Genomic DNA, 23951 nt, shown 5'->3' on the forward strand with positions numbered 1-23951 from the left:
AAGAACAGACTGGTGATATAAACAAACAACAAATAGCGTGTTCCATTTTCACTCTACAGCCAGAAGCTCACGGGGCTTTCCCCAAACTGTGTCGAGAGCTGGAGTTCAATGAAATCTCACATTTGCCTTCTTAGTCGTTTGTTTGGATCCCTCACTTCCGTTTCGCTTCTCATGCACTGATTCGCTAAGCTGAACAGCCAATCAGAGTGATTTCTTTTGCCGACTGCCTTTGGCCTTTTCGGCCGAAAACCAATCGGCGGGTTTTCGGCCGAATCGGCGGCGGAAGGTGTCGACCCGGCTGAAAAGACACGACGGTGACACACCAATCTGAGTAGGGCGTGTCGACGCTCATCGTCGGCCTGACGCCCACCGACGCCGATAATCGGCCTGGTGTGTCCGGGCCTTAAAGGCTGATTATCGGCGTCGATAGATGTCGGGCCGTCGATGAGCGTCGCCCTACTCAGATCGGTGTGTCCCGCACCGTGGTGTCTTTTCGGCCGTGCCGACACCTTCCGCCGCCGATTCGACATGTTGAATCGGGAGGCTGTCGGCCAAAGAAATCACTCTGATTGGCTGTTCAGCAAGCGAATCAGTGCATGCGAAGCAAACAAACTATTAAGAAGGCAAATGTGAGATTTCATTGAACTCCAGCTCTCGACACAGTTTGGGGAAAGCCCCGTGAGCTTCTCGCTGTAGAGTGAAAATGGAACACGCCATTTGTTGTTTGTTTATATCACCAGTCTGTTCTTCTTCTCTCGGTTATCGCGCAGTCTGTCTTCCGGTTGTTGCCTCTTTTGAATGACGGATACACACTACCGCCGCCTGCTGGTAAGGAGAGTTATTGCCACTCACGCATGCGCAGTTCGTACGTGCTACTTGGCCGTCGGCTGAAGTCTTTGCAGTGTGTTCCAGTGAGACACATGGCCAAAACGCAGAGACGGGAGGCGACGTTCCGTTGGGACGTGTTCTTTGGTGTTCTTTGGTGTTCTTTGGTGTTCGTTGGTGTTCGTTGGTGTTCTTTGGTGTTCTTTGGTGTGTAAGAGGCTTTGTGTACACAATCTATAGAGGAGGCTGTATAATTATCACCTAATCACAATGTTTTGTCCAAGTTTACGTAGTTTTTGTTGATGAATGTGATTTATGTTAGCTGTTCACTATTGTTTTGCAATGTGTTCAAGGACAGTCGGGCAAGAGAGAATTGTTTTTGCACGCTATTTGTGAGCAAAACCTCGTTTTGGTCAGTGTGGTCAATCAGATGATCTTTACCTCTTTGTGGTGCAACCCAACATCTCTCCAGCTTCAGTGTCTAGTTCAAAACTAACTTTAAGCGTTGACTTTGCACAGTAACTTTATGAGGAATGACGTGGAGCTGCTGCAGAGCATGAGGATGAGGATGAAGGGCAATATGGACGGCACACTGTGTCCCTCTTTAGTCCTTCCCTTCACAGAGATAGGAGCATCCTATATGGCATGGCTGTCTGAATTAGATATATGCAGCAGCACATATCTAACTAATGAGCTGTCGGGGGATTGTGCATGTTTACATTTCGCCTCGTTATGTAACAGCATCTCCATCTTGATCTGCTCCCTGGAGCTGAGGATGCAGCGAGGTGAATAAAGATGATGCCGTTACGTAAGAGGTGGAAGTTAGTGACTCGTGATGTGAATCTGAGAGATATCGACTGGGTCAGGGTGTCTTCAAGCCTTATGTAAGCCTTCAGCGTGCAGAAACTATTATATGACCAATTTTCTCTCAATGTGCTCCTTAGATCACTTGTGATTGTATTTTCCCCTCATAGCTTTGTGAAGCACCTTGAGATGACATTGTTTCTAAAGTGTGCAATAGAATATAAATGAAATGCATTAGATGCACCAAAACGCACTATCCCTGCAGCCTGGCGTAACACGTTCTGTATACATCTAACTGTGTGTGTGTGTGTGTGTGTGTGTGTGTGTGTGTGTGTGTGTGTGTGTGTGTGTGTGTGTGTGTGTGTGTGTGTGTGTGTGTGTGTGTGTGTCACGACGAGACGCCGTTACTAGAGCTCTCGTGAACATGTTTATATAATTTATTGATGTAGTATTTATTTAATGGTATAAGTGTTCACCCCCATCTTGTCTGTTGCTTCCGGTCGTCTCTGTGTTCCCTCCTACTGATTACCCAATTGTGTTCACCTGGTGCCCTGTGTTGTCTCCTCCCCCCTCACATGTGTCTTGTTAGTGTGTGTATTTAGGTGCTGTTTCTTGGAACCTGGTAGGGTGTGTGAGATCCTGGTGGCTGCAGGCTGGGCTCACGTGAAACAGCAGCAGCAGGATTGAGGTTGTGTGTCATGTTTTAATAAATGCCCACACCGGGTTATATTTTTTGGACGTTCTGCCTCTGCCTCCTTGCTTGGTCAGGCCGCTCAACGGTCTGTGTGTGTGTGTGTGTGTGTGTGTGTGTGTGTGTGTGTGTGTGTGTGTGTGTGTGTGTGTGTGTGTGTGTGTGTGTGTGTGTGTGTGTAGGCACTTTCTTAGAAACACTTGTCGCATCAAGGGCAATCTTAGATAAGCCTTTGGTCTGTTAAAGATTTAGCCTCAGAGGACGATGGCGATTATTTTAGGATCCACTCCTTGTTTACAGTCAGTTAAACAGACACTAAGGGTGTTTCATGATTTAGTGCATTTTTAAATAGGAATTAGATAACATACAATCCAATAGAGTTATCTCAGATTGACTAAAGGACTAATAGCAATATGGTGAGTCTTTGTGTTGCCAGCAGATATTCAAATGGAAAGACTTGTAGTTAGACAGGTACATGATCAAGTAGTCATTGCAGAGTAAAACACATGTGACCATGCTCTGGCCTTCTGGTTGTAATCAGCATGGCAGGCCATGTGAGCGGAGAGTCTTTGAGGGAAGTGGAGTGAAAATGATGAACGCTGTGATCGTGCATTTCAGACATCGTTTTACATTACAGGCGTTTAGCCGACACTTTAATCAAAGCAACTTAAAAAACGTGAGTGATATTAAGTGGGAACACGTTTGTCTGTTTTCTGCACAGAGGAGGTGTTATCAGGAGTAATAAGGAGGTGTTATAAGGAGGTGTTATCAGGAGTAATAAGGAGGTGTTATCAGGAGGTGTTATCAGGAGTAATAAGGAGGTGTTATCAGGAGGTGTTATCAGGAGTAATAAGGAGGTGTTATAAGGAGGTGTTATCAGGAGGTGTTATCAGGTGTTATCAGGAGTAATAAGGAGGTGTTATCAGGAGGTGTTATCAGGAGTAATAAGGAGGTGTTATAAGGAGGTGTTATCAGGAGTAATAAGGAGGTGTTATCAGGAGGTGTTATCAGGAGTAATAAGGAGGTGTTATAAGGAGGTGTTATCAGGAGTAATAAGGAGGTGTTATCAGGAGTAATAAGGAGGTGTTATCAGGTGTAATAAGGAGGTGTTATCAGGAGGATATCTGTACCTCTGTGGGGCTCTGAGGTCCAGTGGAGGCTTTGTATCCAAGCTGTTATCAGGAGTAATAAGGAGGTGTTATAAGGAGGTGTTATCAGGAGTAATAAGGAGGTGTTATCAGGAGTAATAAGGAGGTGTTATCAGGATCAATAAGGAGGTGTTATCAGGTGTTATCAGGAGTAATAAGGAGGTGTTATCAGGATCAATAAGGAGGTGTTATCAGGTGTTATCAGGAGTAATAAGGAGGTGTTATCAGGATCAATAAGGAGGTGTTATCAGGTGTTATCAGGAGTAATAAGGAGGTGTTATCAGGTGTTATCAGGAGTAATAAGGAGGTGTTATCAGAAGTAATAAGGAGGTGTTATCAGGTGTTATCAGGAGTAATAAGGAGGTGTTATCAGAAGTAATAAGGAGGTGTTATCAGGTGTTATCAGGAGTAATAAGGAGGTGTTATCAGAAGTAATAAGGAGGTGTTATCAGGTGTTATCAGGATCAATAAGGAGGTGTTATCAGGTGTTATCAGGAGTAATAAGGAGGTGTTATCAGGATCAATAAGGAGGTGTTATCAGGTGTTATCAGGATCAATAAGGAGGTGTTATCAGGTGTTACCAGGAGTAATAAGGAGGTGTTATCAGGATCAATAAGGAGGTGTTATCAGGTGTTATCAGGATCAATAAGGAGGTGTTATCAGGTGTTACCAGGAGTAATAAGGAGGTGTTATCAGGTGTAATAAGGAGGTGTTATCAGGTGTAATAAGGAGGTGTTATCAGGTGTTATCAGGAGTAATAAGGAGGTGTTATCAGGAGTAATAAGGAGGTGTTATCAGGAGTAATAAGGAGGTGTTATCAGGAGTAATAAGGAGGTGTTATCAGGTGTAATAAGGAGGTGTTATCAGGAGTAATAAGGAGGTGTTATCAGGAGGATATCTGTACCTCTGTGGGGCTCTGAGGTCCAGTGGAGGCTTTGTATCCAAGCTGTTATCAGGAGTAATAAGGAGGTGTTATCAGGAGTAATAAGGAGGTGTTATAAGGAGGTGTTATCAGGAGTAATAAGGAGGTGTTATCAGGAGTAATAAGGAGGTGTTATCAGGAGTAATAAGGAGGTGTTATCAGGAGGATATCTGTACCTCTGTGGGGCTCTGAGGTCCAGTGGAGGCTTTGTATCCAAGCTGTTATCAGGAGTAATAAGGAGGTGTTATCAGGAGTAATAAGGAGGTGTTATCAGGAGTAATAAGGAGGTGTTATCAGGTGTTATCAGGAGTAATAAGGAGGTGTTATCAGGTGTTATCAGGTGTAATAAGGAGGTGTTATCAGGAGTAATAAGGAGGTGTTATCAGGTGTAATAAGGAGGCGTTATCAGGAGTAATAAGGAGGTGTTATCAGGTGTAATAAGGAGGTGTTATCAGGTGTAATAAGGAGGTGTTATCAGGAGTAATAAGGAGGTGTTATCAGGTGTAATAAGGAGGTGTTATCAGGTGTTATCAGGTGTAATAAGGAGGTGTTATCAGGTGTAATAAGGAGGTGTTATCAGGAGTAATAAGGAGGTGTTATCAGGAGTAATAAGGAGGTGTTATCAGGAGTAATAAGGAGGTGTTATCAGGTGTTATCAGGAGTAATAAGGAGGTGTTATCAGGAGTAATAAGGAGGTGTTATCAGGAGTAATAAGGAGGTGTTATCAGGTGTTATCAGGAGTAATAAGGAGGTGTTATCAGGAGTAATAAGGAGGTGTTATCAGGTGTAATAAGGAGGTGTTATCAGGAGTAATAAGGAGGTGTTATCAGGTGTAATAAGGAGGTGTTATCAGGAGTAATAAGGAGGTGTTATCAGGAGTAATAAGGAGGTGTTATCAGGAGTAATAAGGAGGTGTTATCAGGAGCAATAAGGAGGTGTAATAAGGAGTAATAAGGAGCTGTTATCAGGTGTTATCAGGAGTAATAAGGAGGTGTTATCAGGAGTAATAAGGAGGTGTTATCAGGTGTAATAAGGAGGTGTTATCAGGTGTAATAAGGAGGTGTTATCAGGAGTAATAAGGAGGTGTAATAAGGAGTAATAAGGAGGTGTTATCAGGTGTAATAAGGAGGTGTTATCAGGAGTAATAAGGAGGTGTTATCAGGAGTAATAAGGAGGTGTTATCAGGAGTAATAAGGAGGTGTTATCAGGTGTAATAAGGAGGTGTTATCAGGTGTAATAAGGAGGTGTTATCAGGAGTAATAAGGAGGTGTAATAAGGAGTAATAAGGAGGTGTTATCAGGTGTAATAAGGAGGTGTTATCAGGAGTAATAAGGAGGTGTTATCAGGTGTTATCAGGAGTAATAAGGAGGTGTTATCAGGTGTAATAAGGAGGTGTTATCAGGAGTAATAAGGAGGTGTTATCAGGAGTAATAAGGAGGTGTTATCAGGAGCAATAAGGAGGTGTAATAAGGAGGATATCTGTACCTCTGTGGGGCTCTGAGATCCAGTGGAGGCTTTGTATCCGAGCTGCAGGAGCATGGCCTCCGCTGCGTTCCTCTTGGCCACCTTCTTGTTGGGTCCTGTTCCCGTGGCAACCTCGCCGTTCACCTTCACCTGCACACAGGGACACACACGTGAGATAAAGAAACATCCAGAATGCTTATATTTTCTGATTTATAAATGAATGTAATGGCTCTTCAGACATACAGCATGTGTGATAATGAATGAATATAATGATATAGGTTGCTCTGACATCATAAAAAAGTCAAAGAATATCAAATATTATTATTATTTTACACTTTCATCAAGTAAGATCTTCTAACTAACATGAGAACTAAGCAAAACTACCAAATATTAATATATTTCTTAACTTTTAACCCCTTTAAATGTCACTTTCTTGACTTTATGCCAAATATTTTTTATGGAAACAAACAAATAAACAAACATGTAATGATCTTCTTAATATTGAATGTAGGGAATTCGTACTCATTATGTGATTTGTACCAAGGATTATCAAAAGAAAAACAGTTTTAAAATGTTATATATTCATATTGTGTTTACTTTAGAGCTTCATCAGTCTAAAGTCAGGGTTCATACACTTTCCTCACCAATGATTTTCAATGACTTCTCCAGGACCTTTTACCTCATTTTCCATGACCAAAAAAATTACTCTTTCTCAGCGGTACCACTGAAAATGGTTTATTTTAACATGGAACAGGAAAATAAGGTCTGAAACATGTTGAGCCTATCCAACAAATCAAATAGGCTTACTAGCTTCTACAGACTAAAGCAATGTAGACTAGACGGCGTGATTGTAAACACCTCTCACCAGCAAAACACCTCGTATCATTATAGTATTACTATTTTGGCGATTAGATCAAATATAAATTATATTTGAAGCAACTTTAGTTACATTTCCATGACTTTTCCAAAACTTTGGGAAAAATATTGTTTTCCATAACTTTTCCAGGGCCTGGAATTAGCATTTTGAATTTCCATGACTTTTCCAGGTTTTTAATGACCGTAAGAACCCTGATGATTATTCATACATTTTAAGAATTAGAACCCTTTTAGATAATGCCACCATTATCTTCTATATCTCAAATGTTGATGCATTTCTATTTTTTGTGCAGGAAACTGGAGCAAAACATGGCTCAATCTGGTGGAAATATATATAATAATAATAATAATAATAATAATACATTACATTTATAAAGTGCTTTTCCTGGTGCTCAAAGCGCTTACAAGCAAGTAAAACAAAATAACAACCAAAGTAGAAAGTGGTAAGGTCGGAGGAATAAGGGCAAGGGGTTAGTTGATTAGGAGTTGAAGGCAAGAGTGAAAAGGTGAGTTTTGTGGGATTGTTTGAATGATGTGAGAGTGATGGCGGATCTGACGTGGCTGGGGAGGGAGTTCCAGAGTGAGGGGGGGGGCTGCTGCGAAGGCCCTGTCACCCCAGGTCCGGAGCTTTGTCCTGATGGGCTGCAGTAGGTTAGCTTCAGCAGACCTGAAGCGACGGGTGGGGGTGTGTTGTTGGATGAGGTCACAGTGGTAGGGGGGGGGCAAGGTTGTTGAGAGCTTTGAAAGTGAAAAGTAATATTTTATGATTCTAAGTTCCGATTTGTCACAGTTAAGTTTTTAAAAATTGTTTTGCATCCAAATTGTAATGTCAGTGAGGCAGGTGCTGGCCTGGGAGTGTGTGGTTGGAGAAATTGATTTTGTTGAGAGGTAGAGCTGCGTGTCATCAGCATAACAGTTGAACTGGAGTTCGTGTTGACGGAGGATTTGTCCAATTGGGAGGATGTAGATGATGAACAGAAGGGGACCAAGTACAGAACCCTGAGGGACGCCATGATTGACGGGGGCTGTGGGGGATTTGGAGTTGTTAATGGAGATGAATTGATGTCTGTCAGAGAGATAGGATTTAAACCAGGAGAGGGCAGTACCGGTAATGCCAATGGAAGACTGGAGGCGGTTGATGAGGATGGAATGGTTGATCGTGTCAAATGCGGCTGTAAGGTCAAGGAGAATGAGAATTGAGAGGGAACCAGAGTCAGCAGAGAGGAGAATGTCGTTGGTCACCTTGAGTAGGGCAGATTCTGTGCTGTGGCAAGTACGGGAACCAGATTGAAAAGGTTCATGAAGGTTATTGCAGTCCAGATGGGGTTTTAGTTGGGAGGCAACAGTTCGCTCCAGAATTTTTGAAAGGAATGGGAGGTTAGAGATGGGCCGGTAGTTATTGAGGGAATCAGGGTTGAGACCAGGTTTTTGGAGTATGGGAGGGACAGCAGCGAGTTTCAGAGCAGGGGGGACAAGTCCAGTGGACAGAGAGGAGTTCATGACTGTGGTGATAAGATGAGTGAGTTGGGGGAGACAGGCCTTGACAAGGGTGGAGGGCATGGGGTCCAGGATGGAAGTTGAGGTATTCATGCCGGTGACTTGGGCAACTATGTCCAGTGAGGTAATTTGTCTGAAGGCTGTAAAAGGGTGCCTGGGAGGAGGAGAGTAGGCAGGTTCCGGAGAAGTATGGGTGGTGGACGAGACGGAGGAGTTGGCTATGTTGCTGTGTATTATTTCAATGTTGCTTTGGAGGAATGAGATGAAGGACTCACACTTTGAGGTGGTGAAGGAGTTGGAGGTATTATCCATGGGGTTGAGGAGCTTGTTAATAGTTGAAAAAAGGGACTTTGGGTTATTGCTGCCAGATTGTATTCCAGAGGAGTAGTGGAAGGAGCGTGCACTGTTGAGGGCATCTTTGTACTGCTGTTGGTGCAGTCTATAAATGTCTATATAATATATATATATATATATATTTATAATCAAAGTGCAGGGCTTTAGATGTAATAGAAAGCAGGATTTAATGCTGTGGGATCAAAATTTGTTTCCATTGATATGTCTTAGTGGCTAGACACTTTATCATAGACTTATTACAGAGGCTGAAAATTGAAATGTAAACTCCCTGCTTTGCCAAAAGGTTTAAAAATCCCTAAAATCATGATTTCCCGTCACTTTCATTCACTCTCCTCCTCTGACGCTCCTCCGTACGCTTTGCATCCCGCAGAAATGCCGCGAGTGAAGTGTTTGTTTTGCATTGATCCCAAAACATTAAATCTGTCGGCGCAGAATGTAAGCAGAGGAATTTCCAAGAGAATACCAGCCGTCGTTGTGTTATGCAAACAGACAATTACACTGAACAAATAACACGGTGCGAGCCAGAGCCTGTGAACAAGCTGCCGGAGCATCGAGGAGGCGAGCAGGGGGAGAGACCCATCAATTACAGAAAAGCAAAAATAAACACAGTTGCTTTTTATCAAATCCTTACAGATGATCACACAGCATCACATGTATCTCCGGCTGCAGGCTTTCTCTCTAGTGACTCAATAAGAGATCCATTTGAGCCGTGCTGGGGAAACAATGTGGACATTTTAGAAGAAGGAGAACACACACTCTCTCTCAGGGCCTAATGTGAGTATCAAAGAGACGGGAGAATAGGTCTGAGGCTGAATTACTGCTCTGAAGAGGAGGATCACGGAGAAGAGAGACGAAGGGCGAGAGTTTGACTGGGAGAGGCGGACGCAGGAAGACGAACAGGAAGCGAGAGAGTGCAGTTTAAAAATTGTGCATACATTAAAATGGACTCCAAACTGCGGCTTGAGGCGCTCTCAGGCGGGAAGCCAACTTGCAAAAGAGTCAATTTGTCCTTTTTTCGCTTTCTCTGCAGACTGCAGTGACCTTGTGATCCTGACAAATTCAAAACATCAGCATGTACAAAATACCCCGATTCATGCCTGGGAACAGATCGTTAAAGCATGCATGCAATTACGTTAAAAGGGCCGTTTTTCTTATCGTACGTTTCTAATATCGTCTCCATCATGAAAAATATACTTTGGGGTAAGAACGTAGCTTTTGCAAATCTGTTAAAAACCAAGGAGGTAAAACAGAGAGAGGAAAAGCCAGTCGTTTTATTAAAAACTAAGAAGATCAGACAAGGAAAATTTTGCATAGTTGGCCAAATCTCTCCAGGGAATACTCTGGGATTTATGCTCTGCTTTTGGGGGGAAATGCATTATTTGAGATGGAATTCATCCAAAAGTTAAACATACTTCAATATCTACACTTTTACCAGCTAGTTGCCTGCAGTAAAGGCTCCCTAACATCTCAAAACTCTTTAATAAACATAAAGGAGAATTAGGCGCTTTCACACCGGAGTACTTTTCCCGTTTAGTTCCAATAGTTCCTGGGATTTTGCGTTCACACCAAAAAGAGAACTTAGTTCAGAGAACTTGCTAGAGAGCAGGTACTTTCCTGGGGAGAAACAAGTACCAATTTCTATTGGCTGGGCGGATTGCAAACCACGCCCCGTAAAACTCGGATAAGTTTTGCTGGCATTAGCATTATTAGCATTAGCCCCGCGCACCAACGGAGAGAGACTAATTTATGGCAACAAAAAATAAAACATGGGAGCGGTGGAGATGAAGAGGTTGTCGGCGTTCTGGCGATTTACTCGGAAGGCTTCAGTAGAAGCTGCTGGGAGTCCCAGCAGCTTCTACTGAAGCCAGTCCCCAACTCCGGGGACTTCCGGCCGGGGACTTCGGGTGGCAGTATACGCCGTGAAGTGGTTTGCGGCCTGCCAGTAAACACAAAGCAGAAGAAGAAGAATTGAAGTCAGCGTAGGGCTGCTCGATTATGGCAAAAATCATAATCTCGTTTATTTGGGTCAATAATTGATATCACGATTATTCAAAACGATTATCCATTTACTCTGAAAACATCTATTTATTGAAAAAGAAAATGTGCACAGTATGTTTTTAACAGTTGAGTACCCTGAACGTTAAGTATAATTCAACTGAAAAACCAATAAAAAATAAAAAAATGTAATAAAAAAAATTATCGTTTTATTTAGATTACGTTGTTTTCATAATCGTTGCAAGCCAAAATCGTAATTGCGATTAAAATACGATTAATTGAGCAGCCCTACGTGAGCGGCTTTGTTTGCATATTCTTCCCTCAGGGAACTTACTCCGATGTGAACGCGATCGGCTCTTTAGCTCCATGGGGGTACTAAGTGCTGGGAACTAAGTGCTGGGAACTAAGAACGGCAAAGTACTTGGCGTGAAAGCGGCCATTGATCCAATTGTGTTGGTTGTGTGATGCATCTATAAGTAGAAGTCCTTTCTGTGACGAGGAAACACCTGTAACTCCTTTTTACTTGTTATACCAAACTTCTACTAAACGAACACTAAATCTGTCAATATTTCTTTTAGTTCAGGCAAAACTGCATCTTTTATCCACGGCCTCTCCCTCTGGAGAAACTGACGTGCGATCTCAATCATACCTCGGACACTTGCTTTGAAAGCGTTGCTTGTTTTCCTTCAGAGACTCGTTGGCTCCGACTGTTTGACGAGTGATATTTATGTTACGTTCCTGAACAATCAATCACAGTCTCTTGTGTTTCTCTCTTTCAGTCAGTTGAACTGTGTCTGTTGCTTAAAGGCAGACAACGTCTTTTAGGTCAAATGCACCTCTTGTTAAGTTGATTTCCAGTCACGCTGATAGTAAATATAGTCCAGTGCATGCTGTGTGAATCAAACAAAAATATATAAGCGATGATGACTATCAATTTGAAAAGTGACAGTGTTTATATCTCTCAGAAACACGTGCTGTTTCCCCAGGAATGATGTTATGTTATTAAAGCAGCTCTGAATAAGATCTCTGTCTGATGAGACTCCTCCTCCATGCTCTGTTTACCGGATTAATGATAAACAGCAAATCATCCATAACTTAGTTAGAGGTTAAAGGTCGTTGCTGCAGCAGGACCTGGGAATGTATTCTGTTAATGAATACACACTCCAAACCACACAGAGTATCTCAAATATATCTCAATATATAGATGCCGTTAATAACTGTACTTTATACCTGGCTGCTAAATCCTTAGTATCGTTACAAGGTGTGTTTTTTGTATTTTGAATTTTGTAAATTGTGTAACTTGCTGATGTTAAATACCATCAAACTATGTGCAGTATGTGCTATATGTGCAATATATACACATGCCATTAATAACTGTGTAGTATATGCCTGGCTGCTAAATCCTAAGAACTGTTACAGGATTTGTATTTTGAATTTAATTTAATTTTTTTATTATATTTTTTATTATATCATAACTTAATACTTTTTTTAACATATGTAACATTGAGCTGTCTGTGGCTCTTTCCTGCTGTAAAGATGCAAATGTCCCCTCTGTGGGACTAATAAAGGGATTCTGATATCTGTGTGTTTCCTTTATTACCAACGACAGGCTGATATTTAAAGGTAATAGTATAAAAGATACGAGGGAAACAAAGCGTGGAAGATATCTGAGGTTTTCTATGCATGCTATGAAGATAATGAGAGAGGTGTTCAACAGGGAGGATGATGAGACAATGAGGGGGGGAGAGGAGAAAGAAAGGTGGAAAGAAGGGAGGTCTAAAAGTGCAAAGACGAGGGAAGAAGAATTGGAAAATAATATGTCATCTGCTGGATTACATGCTGGGAACAACTTCCTCAAATCTGTGTTGTTTGGACACTAAAATACATCAAGAAGGAAAGAAAAGGCATGTGCTGGGAAGCAGAAACGTCACATCGGGGAAAACAAAGCTTAGAAGATACTACATGACATTGAGCTGAGTAGATATCTGAGTTATTTTTCATGCACGCTGGAAAGAAAAGGATTATCTAAGAGAGGTTTTCAACAGGGAGGAGGATGAGACAGTGAGGGGGAGAGAGGGGGGTCTAATAGTGTGCAAAGAAGAGAGTTTCCAATTCAATTATGAATAATATACTATGAGCAGAAGAGCTTGCATACGCTGGATTACATATTGGAAACATACTGGTGCTGTTTTGGACACTCAAATACACTAAGAAGGAAGGAGAGAGCAGAAAGGTCACATTGTTGGGACTTAAAAGATCAGAAGAAATGAAAATGTTCTTCTCAGAAATGTGAGCGGGGTGAAGGGTCCATGCATGAGTTTCATTTAAAGCCTGAACTGCCCGGAGACTCGTCCTGCAGCGTTTGACTGCACATGTGACAGAAATAGAATAAGAGGTCCTATTCCTTTGAGAGAGAACGAAATTTAGTTTGAAGTGCAAAGAGGTTATATAATGCTGAGGCCTGAGAGGAGGGTCTGCTCCTGGACTTGGTTTCCCCTCTTGATATGACATTGACAGTCACATGACCGTCCACTTTCTCGTACATATACGTCATCACAAACCCATTTCTTTATTTATCTATTACGAGGTTTGTACGAAAAAAAAGATATTCTTATTCTTTCCCTAAAGGATGATTTAGCTTTGAATATTAGTGCATTAAAAGTACAGTAATAATAATGGATAAGAAGGCTTTCTATTGACATTTGAACCCAAGTGTAATATTATACGTCTAGATTGGACTTGATTTCATTATTTGTGAATGTGTACTGTTACGTTTAGAGAGCACATCTTCTTCAGTTTGAGTCGAATAGAAGAAGACGATGAAAAAGAAGAACAAGAACACGAATAATGACATGCTGGTGACACGTGGTTATACAATTTGTCTAGCTCAGTGGTTCCCAACCTTTTTTCCCAAGAGCCCCCCAAAAGAATTATACATTTCTGTCTTTTTATGCCTTTATTTGCTACTAACTTGAATTTGTATTCAAATTAATTAATCAATTATTTTGTATATGTTATTGTAATGTAGAGACAAGGCTTTTAGTGACAATCATGTATTGCTTTACAATTATATGTAAAAAAAAAAAAAAGTCTAAATATGATATTTGGCCTCAAATCATCTGAGGCCTGGCGCCCCCCCTGCGATATTTGGCGCCCCCCAAGCTGGGAACCACTGGTCTAGCTGATGGACCATACATCTGTAATTACGCCGTTTTAGCAGGCCGTGTCGTGCACATGTGACAGAACAGCATGCTTTGTCTAGTGTGTTGATGGCACAACACATATATTAAGGGTCCCCTATTCTACTGTTTTTCATCAATATACCACAGGTCTCAGATATATACAGAGCCTATCTCTGATTGGCTGAAACACCAAACTGATCATTGCAGCATTACCCATAATCCCCTCTGTTTCAGCCCTGTTTCCAAAGTGCTGATTCTCTGTCTGTTACTTTAGATGAAAATAAGGAGCCCCTCCCCACGGCCCTCTGAGAGAGATTTGGTTACAAAGAACTCAATGGTGAGGAGATTCAGGTGATAAGGGGGGGGGGTTACCTTGGTTGCTGATTGGCTTATGCAGGGTTCATACACTGTTTCACCAATGATTTTCAATGACTTCTCCAGGACCTTTACCTAATTTTCCATGACCAATAAAATTACTCTTTTTCAGCGGTACCACTGAAAATGGTTTATTTTAACTTGGAACAGGAAAATAAGGTCTGAAACATGTTGTGCCTATCCAACAAATCCAATAGGCTTACTAGCTTCTACAGACTAAAGCAACTCAAATCTCTCACCAGCAAAACACCTCAACAGTTAAATGCCATTTTACGTTTCATTACACGATACAGTATTTATTATCATTATAGTATTACTATTTCGGCGATTAGATCAAATATAAATTATATTTGATGCAACTTTAGTTACATTTCCATGACTTTTCCAAAACTTTGGGAAAAATATTGTTTTCCATAACTTTTACAGGGCCTGGAATTAGCATTTTGAATTTCCATGACTTTTCCAGGTTTTTAATGACCGTAGGAACCCTGCTAATGGCTACACAAGCCAAAAAACTTTATGACATCATAAAGTGGCCACAATCTGATCAGCTCATTTTCAGACAGGTTTTTATAGAATATAATTGGGAGGGATGAAACCCTCTTTGATGGTCACACATGCAGAGCACACAGCAGGCAGGGCAGGAGCTGAACTGGGACCTCTACAAGTAGCACGCTCCATATTTAGGTCTGGTGGGGGACTTGAACCGGCGACCCTACGGCTCACAGTCCAAGCCCCTACTGACTGAGCCACTGCCGGATATAAACCGATCAGGACAAGAAGTGAGAGAATCTTTGCTCCTGAAACTTTCAGAATCTCTTTACTCAGAGGGGACACATGTGGATGTTTAAAAGACATGAAAAAGTGGATTTTGCACAATAGGTGACCTTTAAGAGCAGTGTTGGGCAAGTTACTTCCAAAATGTAATATATTACATATTACTTATTACTCTCTTTTGAAAGTAATAAGTTACATTACAATATTACTGTCTCTGAAATGTAATGAGTTACACTACTTTAGTTACTTTTTAGTTACTTTCACCAAAATAACCGCAAAAGAATAGCTAGGTATTTTAAATGCTAAAATGTAGTTTAGTGCAGCTCATTATGCATCCAGTGAAGGGCAATGAGGTATAGCATAACAACTGTGTAGGCCCTTAAGGCTACTAACAACTTGTATTACACGGCTTAGTTGAATGCTCGATTCTGGTTGTAAATTCTTAACATGTGACACGTTGTTAATACAGCAGTACAGACCGCTGTCAAGGACTATAATGAAGGTTAACATATTGTAAATCAAGGCAAATATTATTTAAACCATGCTCATGGTTTGAAATGGCAAACATTGAAAGGCAAAAGTATTATTAAAACCATGTAGCCTACTACATCATCACCTTGGTCCCATCATATACGCTGGGAAGAGAATATTTACTGTGCTTGAAAACTGGTATCACATCATCATGTGAGGTTGACTTTGTGACCTGGAGAACATTTCAGCTGCAACATCAGCTCGTTGATAATAAGCTTGGGATATGAGATATTTTTGTAGCCATTCGTGGTGAAGGCATCTGCGCTATTGTATGCATTATTTTTGACCCAACATTTGTACAGGCATGTCAGAATATGGTACTATTTTCACATGAATATTCTAGCCATTGTCTATTTTTATACCACAAGCTGCAAAATGACCGCCTTACCCCACTGTACAGGCGGGTAGTTGTTTAGATATACCTGGCACCTGCGGGCCGCAGAGGGGCGGCGTAGTTTCGGGCGACGAAGACTGCTGCTCCGGGGCCGGCGAGTCAGGCGGGAGTAAGCTCGTGTCCACAACGGAGGGTAACGTGATGTCCGCATCTGACCTGTCGCTACTGTCTGCAGTAGATGCAGTGCTGCTGGCGTTTAGTGATGGTTGCTTTAACCATTTTCGTATAAATGATTATCCACAGGTGTGTGTCACTGCTGTGGAAGCACTTTGGAAATGATGCACGCGCAGCGGAGCAGGTCACGCGCACCTGACACAATTTGTTGTTAGTATTTTTCGCTACGTTCTCTTTTTTGAATGGTTGCATAACGTTCAACTTCCCCGAAGATCTCGACGCGAAGCCTGAAGGGTAAACACCAGGTTTACTAATCTACCCGCACAATTTGTCCGGTGTCGCAATGTCTCGCTTCTTAAAAAACAAAACACCATTTAATTTCGGGTTAAAATGTGTTGTAACTGCGTTACTGAGCATTGTAACGGGTAATATATTACCCACATTTCATTAGTAATGCGTTACATTACTTCGTTACAGCAAAAAGTAATATATTACTGTAACTCCGTTACTTTTGTAACGCGTTACACCCAACACTGTTTAAGAGTCACCTTTACTGTGACCTATGTGACAGTTAGGGGCTTTGAAGAGGGTATGAAGGCCTCGCTCACCTGCATGATGAACTCCCGGCGGCGCGGCATCCCTCTCTCGGACAGCAGCAGATACTCCGGCTCCTTCTCCTTCTTGGCCTGCTGGATCTGAGCCAGGCGGCTGATGGGGTTCATGCCCTGCCCGTAATCTGGACCCGTCTGTGGGGAAGAGGAGACGCAGGGTGATCAATCCACATCCGCCACTTCACTTAGTGCAGGGGTATCCAAACTCTTTTCCCCGAGGGCCACGTACAGAACAATATACGAAGGGCTGGGCCGCTCACTAGAGGTATATCGACTCGTAAGTTCAGTTATTAGTCAAATCAAATGTAGGTCAATGATGCTTGGGAGTGTTGGCAGCTCATCCCTTCAAACAGAAGCCTCAGCTTGTAAATAAGTCATTGGGCTTTTTTTCTTATCAACTAAGATTTGTTAGAAAATGTTTCCAACTTCAATTGACTGAATTTATTTGAAAAGCAGTCTTATTAACACATGAATACTGTGTAATATATCTGTACACATATATAGTTAAGAAGTACAATATAAGACAAGCACAAGTTTCATTCGTGGGCCACATTCCATTGTACTTTTAGAATTTGCTGTGGGCCGATTCAAAATGTCCCGCGGGCCAAATGTAGTTTGGACACCCCTGACTTATTGTGTTGTCACCGTGGTGTGATCTACAGTATGTGTATATTCTGTATGTGAGGGAACAGAAGTGAGGTCATACTCATCTGCAACGGATAGATGCAGAGATACAGAGACATGTAGAATAACACAGGAAATTAGTGGGGGGAAGAAATCTCACAATATCATCTTTTATACATTATTAAAGTGCTAAGAGGCAGAAATGCGGCACGAAAGTCAAGCGTTTGTGACGTTTTGTGTGTGAGTGGACGATTTTACCTATTTTATTATACAGTATGTACACACCAAAGCTAACTCAAACATAACGGTATCTGGAACCGTTACGCAGGTATCCACGGTTTTCTGATTAAAACATTCACAATGAATTTTGACGGGGCGATAGCAACATTTCCAAATGACCCCACCTTGCAAAATAACCCTAATATCCTGAGAGCATCCGTACATGATAGATCTGGAGTTCCCTGCAGTACCTTGAGGATGGTCTTGGTGCGTTTCTTGTAGTGCGTCTTGGGTTTCTCCACGATGGGGATGAAGGGCAGCTTCTTCAGGTCCTGCAGGATGGAGAGGGCGGCGCGTTTCTTTGAGAGCTTCTTGCTGTTTCCCTCTCCTTCTGCGGAAAACTCCCCAACGCTGACACGGGTCAGAAAGCTCTTCATGTGCGGGGGGCCGCTCTCCTTCAACACCTGGGGACGGAGAAATGATTTGTCAATTTATTGAACATGTTAGAAATAAAACAAACACTAAGAATAATAATAATTATAACAAAGAGAAGCCATCTATCTTCTCCCGCTTATCCGTGGTCGAGTCGCGGAGGTAGCAGTTCCAGCAGAGAGCCCCAAACTTTCTTTTCCCTGGCCACATCAACCAGCTCTGACTGGGGGATCCCAAGGCGCTCCCAGGCCAGCGAAGAGATATAATCCCTCCACCTGGTCCTAGGTCTACCCCTTGGTCTCTTCCCAGCTGGACGTGCCTGGAACACCTCCCTAGGGAGGCGCCCAGGTGGCATCCTAACTAGGTGGCATCCTAACTAGGTGCCCGAACCACCTCAACTGGCTCTTTTCGACACGAAGGAGGAGCGGTTCATCTCCGAGTCCCTCCCGGATGACCGAACTTAAAGCAACATTTAAAAACATTTAAAAACGTTCAAGGTATAAAAAAATACATTTTTCTGTCGTGTTCAAAAGGGGCAAGAAGAAGAAGCTTAAAACGTTTCTGGTCCTCCTCTAACGTACTTCGTTCATGAAAATCAAAGTTGAAGTCATCCGTGATATTTGATTCATTGTTTTTAAACAAATCACTTTTACAACGACAATTAATAGCAAGCATCACTTCACAGGTCGGGCTCATCACTTTCAGGATTTGGTTTCTAAATAATAGTTTTAGTTTAGATGCAGTTGCATTTCAGCTCTGAAAATCAGTGTACAAAAGAGAGTTCTACATCGGTTCGTCCATTAGGGTAACAACCAAACACACATTCAGAAAACCATCGAAGAGGGAACAGGAAGTGCTCAAATGCTGACTCAATTCCCTTGTTTTAGGACTCGTTCCTGCACCCCTCTCCACTGGGATGTTTTTCTGTTGAACAGATTTAGGACGAAGAACAAAAGACAGAAACAACTGGATGTTTTAGTCATGATACGTGTGAGGGAGTGTGTGCAGCGCGCTCTGCAAGCAGCTACACCAGGTGGTCTGAAACATCTGTTCTCGATGGTCACAGTGACACACACACACACACACACACACACACACACACACACACACACACACACACACACACACACACACACACACACACACACACACACACACACACACACACACACACACACACACACACACACACACACACACACACACACACACACACACACACACACACACACACACACACACACACACACACACACACACACACACAAAGAGGAACACACTCCTAGATGTCAGTCTCTAGTGATGAGGGCTCAGTTTCCTTCCTCCAGCCTCCGGTCACCTGGGAGACCTAAAACAAACACCGGCTGGCGTTAGGTCATGCTTCTGCAATCACATCTACTTCCTGTGAAGTCCGAGAGGGTGTGTGTGTGTGTGTGTAGCAGGTGGGGTTCTCCCACCTTATTTAGAGAAAAACACACTGCAGGAAGAATTACATTTCACACACTTAGCGAGTCAAACTGAACATGTTCTGCTAATGTTTGCACGCTTTCTCCGACTCACAGACTTTCTCCCTCTCGCAGCTGAGTGTGTCTTCAGACTTTCTCCCCCTCTAACTCCCCCCCCCCCTCTCTCTCCTGCTCTCCTTTATTCGAGCTCAATTTGTGGTGCAGACAGCACAAATTGAAGCAATCAGGTGCAATCTAGCAACAGTTTATTTGAAACCACCGGGCGATAAAAACAAATTCAACTGATAAGCAGAACGTGGAGCATTCCTCAGATACTCCACACATCAACAGCTTCAGGAGGACAAAGCAGTGTGTGTGCACTCATCTACTACACAAACACAACCACACAAAATCTCCTCTTGTTTGAATTAACAATGAGAGTCTGGTGCACGGAAACCGAACTACAGCTGCAAAGAAAGGTCCATGAAGCGATTAACAGGGAATGTAATGACGAAAATTGAAAAATCGATTAATTGTCAGTAATCCACTGAAATATCAGAAAATACAGTTTTCAGCTTCACGAACAGGGACAGTTGCTGCTTTTCTTTGATTTATTTCATATTAAAGTGAATACGTTTGAATGTTGGACAAAAGAGTCACTTTAAAGATATCAACTTGGACTTCGAAAGACTGGGATGGTTTTCCTTTTGTCTGGTTCTTTCATGGACAACAGCAAATAGACAACAGCAAATAGACAACACCAAATGGATTATTTTGAAATAACTTCAAGTCTAATTCATTCCCCTAAACTAAAGCAGAGAGAGTCCAATTCATGAGGAAAGGTTCAGAAATAGGCTAAAGAACTATGAGCATAAGATAGATTAAACAGCCAGTCATTTACTTGCTATGAAATTAACTAACTTTAATGAATACAGCTCATAAAGGAGGTTATATGTTGGGTCCCCATCCTACCTTTACCTGCTCAGGTAGCTGCAGGTTTCAGGTGTTAACAGAGCCGTCAGTCTACCTGTTCTCCTGTCAGCGTCACAGAGGTTAACCTGACAGTAAAGAGGTGTGTTGAAAACTACACTAACAGCCTACTTGCTCTGATCTTGCTCATCACCGGAAAAAGGAAAAGTAACATGGCAGCTTCTCGTACGTTTCAACGTCCACTACAGCTGGTTACATCCCGTTTGTGATGGTCGACACCGCTCGTCACTGATCAGCTGAGCTCAGGTTACTTGGAATATCTTTGAGCTATTAACAAAATATAATTGTTGTTGGTGATGAAACAGCATGACTGATGAGAAGGACAGGAAGCAGAATCAGCTGTGCTTCATTTGAAGGTCTCCTATCAGGCTATTTCTACGCATATATTATATATCAGATATATAAACAAATATAAAAACATGTCTATGAAGTGTTTTGCTCAAAATACCAAACAGATCATGCATTTTAGAAATCCCTCATATCCCTCTATTCCAGTTTTCTGAAACGTTGTGAGTTCCCTGACACACTGGGGAAACACATCATGTAGAAAAGACATCAAAGTGCATTTTGCCCTTTAAGGAATCAGCTTTACAACAAGGAAGGAACTCATTTCTTTTTCTACTTATTCACTCCTTCAATATTTCTCTCTATCCGTGACAGACTCGTCTAATGCTTTATCAATATGGATTAAAGCAAACTGCCAACGGTATATCGTTTAAATGTGAGAGAAGAAGAAGAATAGAAGGAGGGTAAGATTAGGTCAGGTCAGTAGGGAAGACCAGTGACAGTAAAGGAAGATGGTATTTTTGTCCAAAGTTAAAATATTTGAACAGATTTCCCATCAAGACTTTACGTAGCCCCCTCTTAAAAGTTAAAGTAAACGGCTTCAATCAAGAACTGTTGTTAAGATGCAGGGAAACGTGGATTAGATGAGATATATGCACGGCTAGATTAATAACAAAGAGATGAAATAATGTCTTTTGGAATATTATATTACATTTGTTGTTCAAATATGACGATTGCTTTGCTTTTAGGAGCCTCTGTTGCATGTCTGTGATTGTGAGTATGGCAAAGAGCGAAGACTCCAGAAATGAACCCTTCCCCACTTAGAAATGTAAAACATTGATTTGGCAATTTAGAGTTTGAAGCTGTCTGCTTATCAAGGGCACTCTGGGATCGATGAGGGTCGCACTGATGAGCCTCACTTCTAAAAGATGAAATAGCAACAGGAAGTAAAGAGAATCAGATGTGGCCTTCACACACATCCAACAAAGACCAAGAGACAGAGTGTGTATCTGCGCACACACACACTCTCTTGGCCCGGGATGGCGGCAGACGAGCGGCAGTCAGTCTCCTGGCAGAAGGCACGGGATCTGCGCCACACCGATGGGATTTCAACACACACACACACACACACACACACACACACACACACACACACACACACACACACACACACACACACACACACACACACACACACACACACACACACACACACACACACACACACACACACACACACACACACACACACACACACACACACACACACACACACACACACACACACACACACACACACACACACGTCTCCCGCCTCATCACCAGGATCAGGTTGTGCACAGGAAACACTGTTTTTTCTTGTCGCTTCATCTCTTCTGTTGCTTTTTCATGCCGACATTAATACCCCGGCAGACCTCAGGTACTCTGAAGAGGAGGCATGGGAGCAGAGGAGGACAATGGAGGGGATCGAGAGAGGGAAGAAAGGCTTTTTGTGGACGGACAAGCCCTGAGGGAACTTCTCCTTGTAAGACAGGAGGGTTTTTGGCGCTCTTCTCTCGTGTCCCGGTTGGAAAGCGAGCCTCCGATCCAACACACAAGCTGTGATTTATAGATTGGTTCCTCTTTGATGCTGACATCTGTTTGATATTGCCTGACGGGGGGATTCAATGAGCCAAGCGGCCTCTCAGGGTGGCGGAGGGATGGGAAAGCAGACACTAGAAGAGGTGACTCATGAGTCATTTCAGGAGATGATGTGAAAACATGGCCGCTGAGAAAGAGGCTCCATGAGAGATGGTCAGAGCTGGGAAGAAGTGGAATACTAATACTTCGTTACTGCACATTTTTCTAGTATCAGTAGTTTACTCCACTACTTACTTTCCTGACAACTTTTTACTTTGACTTCTTACATGTTGAACACAGATACCTGTACTTTCTACTTCTTACATGTTGAACACAAATACCTGTACTTTCTACTTCTTACATGTTGAACACAAATACCTGTACTTTCTACTTCTTACATGTTGAACACAAATACCTGTACTTTCTACTTCTTACATGTTTAACACAAATACCTGTACTTTCTACTTCTTACATGTTGAACACAAATACCTGTACTTTCTATTTCTTACATGTTGAACACAAATACCTGTACTTTCTACTTCTTACATGTTGAACACAAATACCTGTACTTTCTACTTCTTACATGTTGAACACAAATACCTGTACTTTCTATTTCTTACATGTTGAACACAGATACCTGTACTTTCTACTTCTTACATGTTGAACCCAAATACCTGTACTTTCTACTTCTTACATGTTGAACACAAATACCTGTACTTTCTACTTCTTACATGTTGAACACAAATACCTGTACTTTCTACTTCTTACATGTTGAACACAAATACCTGTACTTTCTACTTCTTACATGTTGAACACAAATACCTGTACTTTCTACTTCTTACATGTTGAACACAAATACCTGTACTTTCTATTTCTTACATGTTGAACACAGATACCTGTACTTTCTACTTCTTACATGTTGAACACAAATACCTGTACTTTCTATTTCTTACATGTTGAACTCAAATACCTGTACTTTCTACTTCTCACATGTTGAACTCAAATACCTGTACTTTCTACTTCCTACATGTTGAACTCAAATACCTGTACTTTCTACTTCTTACATGTTGAACACAAATACCTGTACTTTCTACTTCTTACATGTTGAACACAAATACCTGTACTTTCTACTTCTTACATGTTGAACACAAATACCTGTACTTTCTACTTCTTACATGTTGAACACAAATACCTGTACTTTCTACTTCTCACATGTTGAACTCAAATACCTGTACTTTCTACTTCTCACATGTTGAACTCAAATACCTGTACTTTCTACTTCCTACATGTTGAACTCAAATACCTGTACTTTCTACTTCTTACATGTTGAACTCAAATACCTGTACTTTCTACTTCTTACATGTTGAACACAAATACATGTACTTTCTACTTCCTACATGTTGAACCCAAATACCTGTACTTTCTACTTCTTACATGTTGAACACAGATACCTGTACTTTCTACTTCCTTACATGTTGAACACAAATACCTGTACTTTCTACTTCTTACATGTTGAACACAGATACCTGTACTTTCTACTTCCTACATGTTGAACACAAATACCTGTACTTTCTACTTCCTACATGTTGAACACAGATACCTGTACTTTCTACTTCCTACATGTTGAACACAAATACCTGTACTTTCTACTTCCTTACATGTTGAACCTCAAATACCTGTACTTTCTACTTCCTACATGTTGAACCCAAATACCTGTACTTTCTACTTCCTTACATGTTGAACACAAATACATGTAACTTTCTACTTCCCTACATG

At 41.8% G+C, this 23951-nt stretch overlaps 1 protein-coding gene across 3 annotated transcripts in view; it reads right to left on the reverse strand.

The window, feature by feature from the left end:
* stau2 (staufen double-stranded RNA binding protein 2) overlaps positions 1–23951 on the reverse strand; it is a 139650-nt gene that overhangs the window by 69550 nt on the left and 46149 nt on the right. For 2 of the 3 annotated variants that reach the window (XM_079660916.1, XM_079660915.1), the window contains exons 8-11: positions 17655–17867; positions 16558–16695; positions 5876–6004; positions 3451–3492 (exon numbers count right to left, since the gene is read on the reverse strand). In XM_079660916.1, coding sequence (XP_079517042.1) covers positions 3451–3492; positions 5876–6004; positions 16558–16695; positions 17655–17867 — 522 coding nt within the window. The remainder of the gene's footprint in view (positions 1–3450; positions 3493–5875; positions 6005–16557; positions 16696–17654; positions 17868–23951) is intronic. The other variant, XM_079660917.1, reaches the window with a different exon arrangement.

The sequence above is a fragment of the Notothenia rossii genome (assembly GCF_949606895.1).
Source record: "Notothenia rossii genome assembly, chromosome: 12".
In the NCBI taxonomy this organism is placed as follows: Eukaryota; Metazoa; Chordata; class Actinopteri; order Perciformes; family Nototheniidae; genus Notothenia; species Notothenia rossii.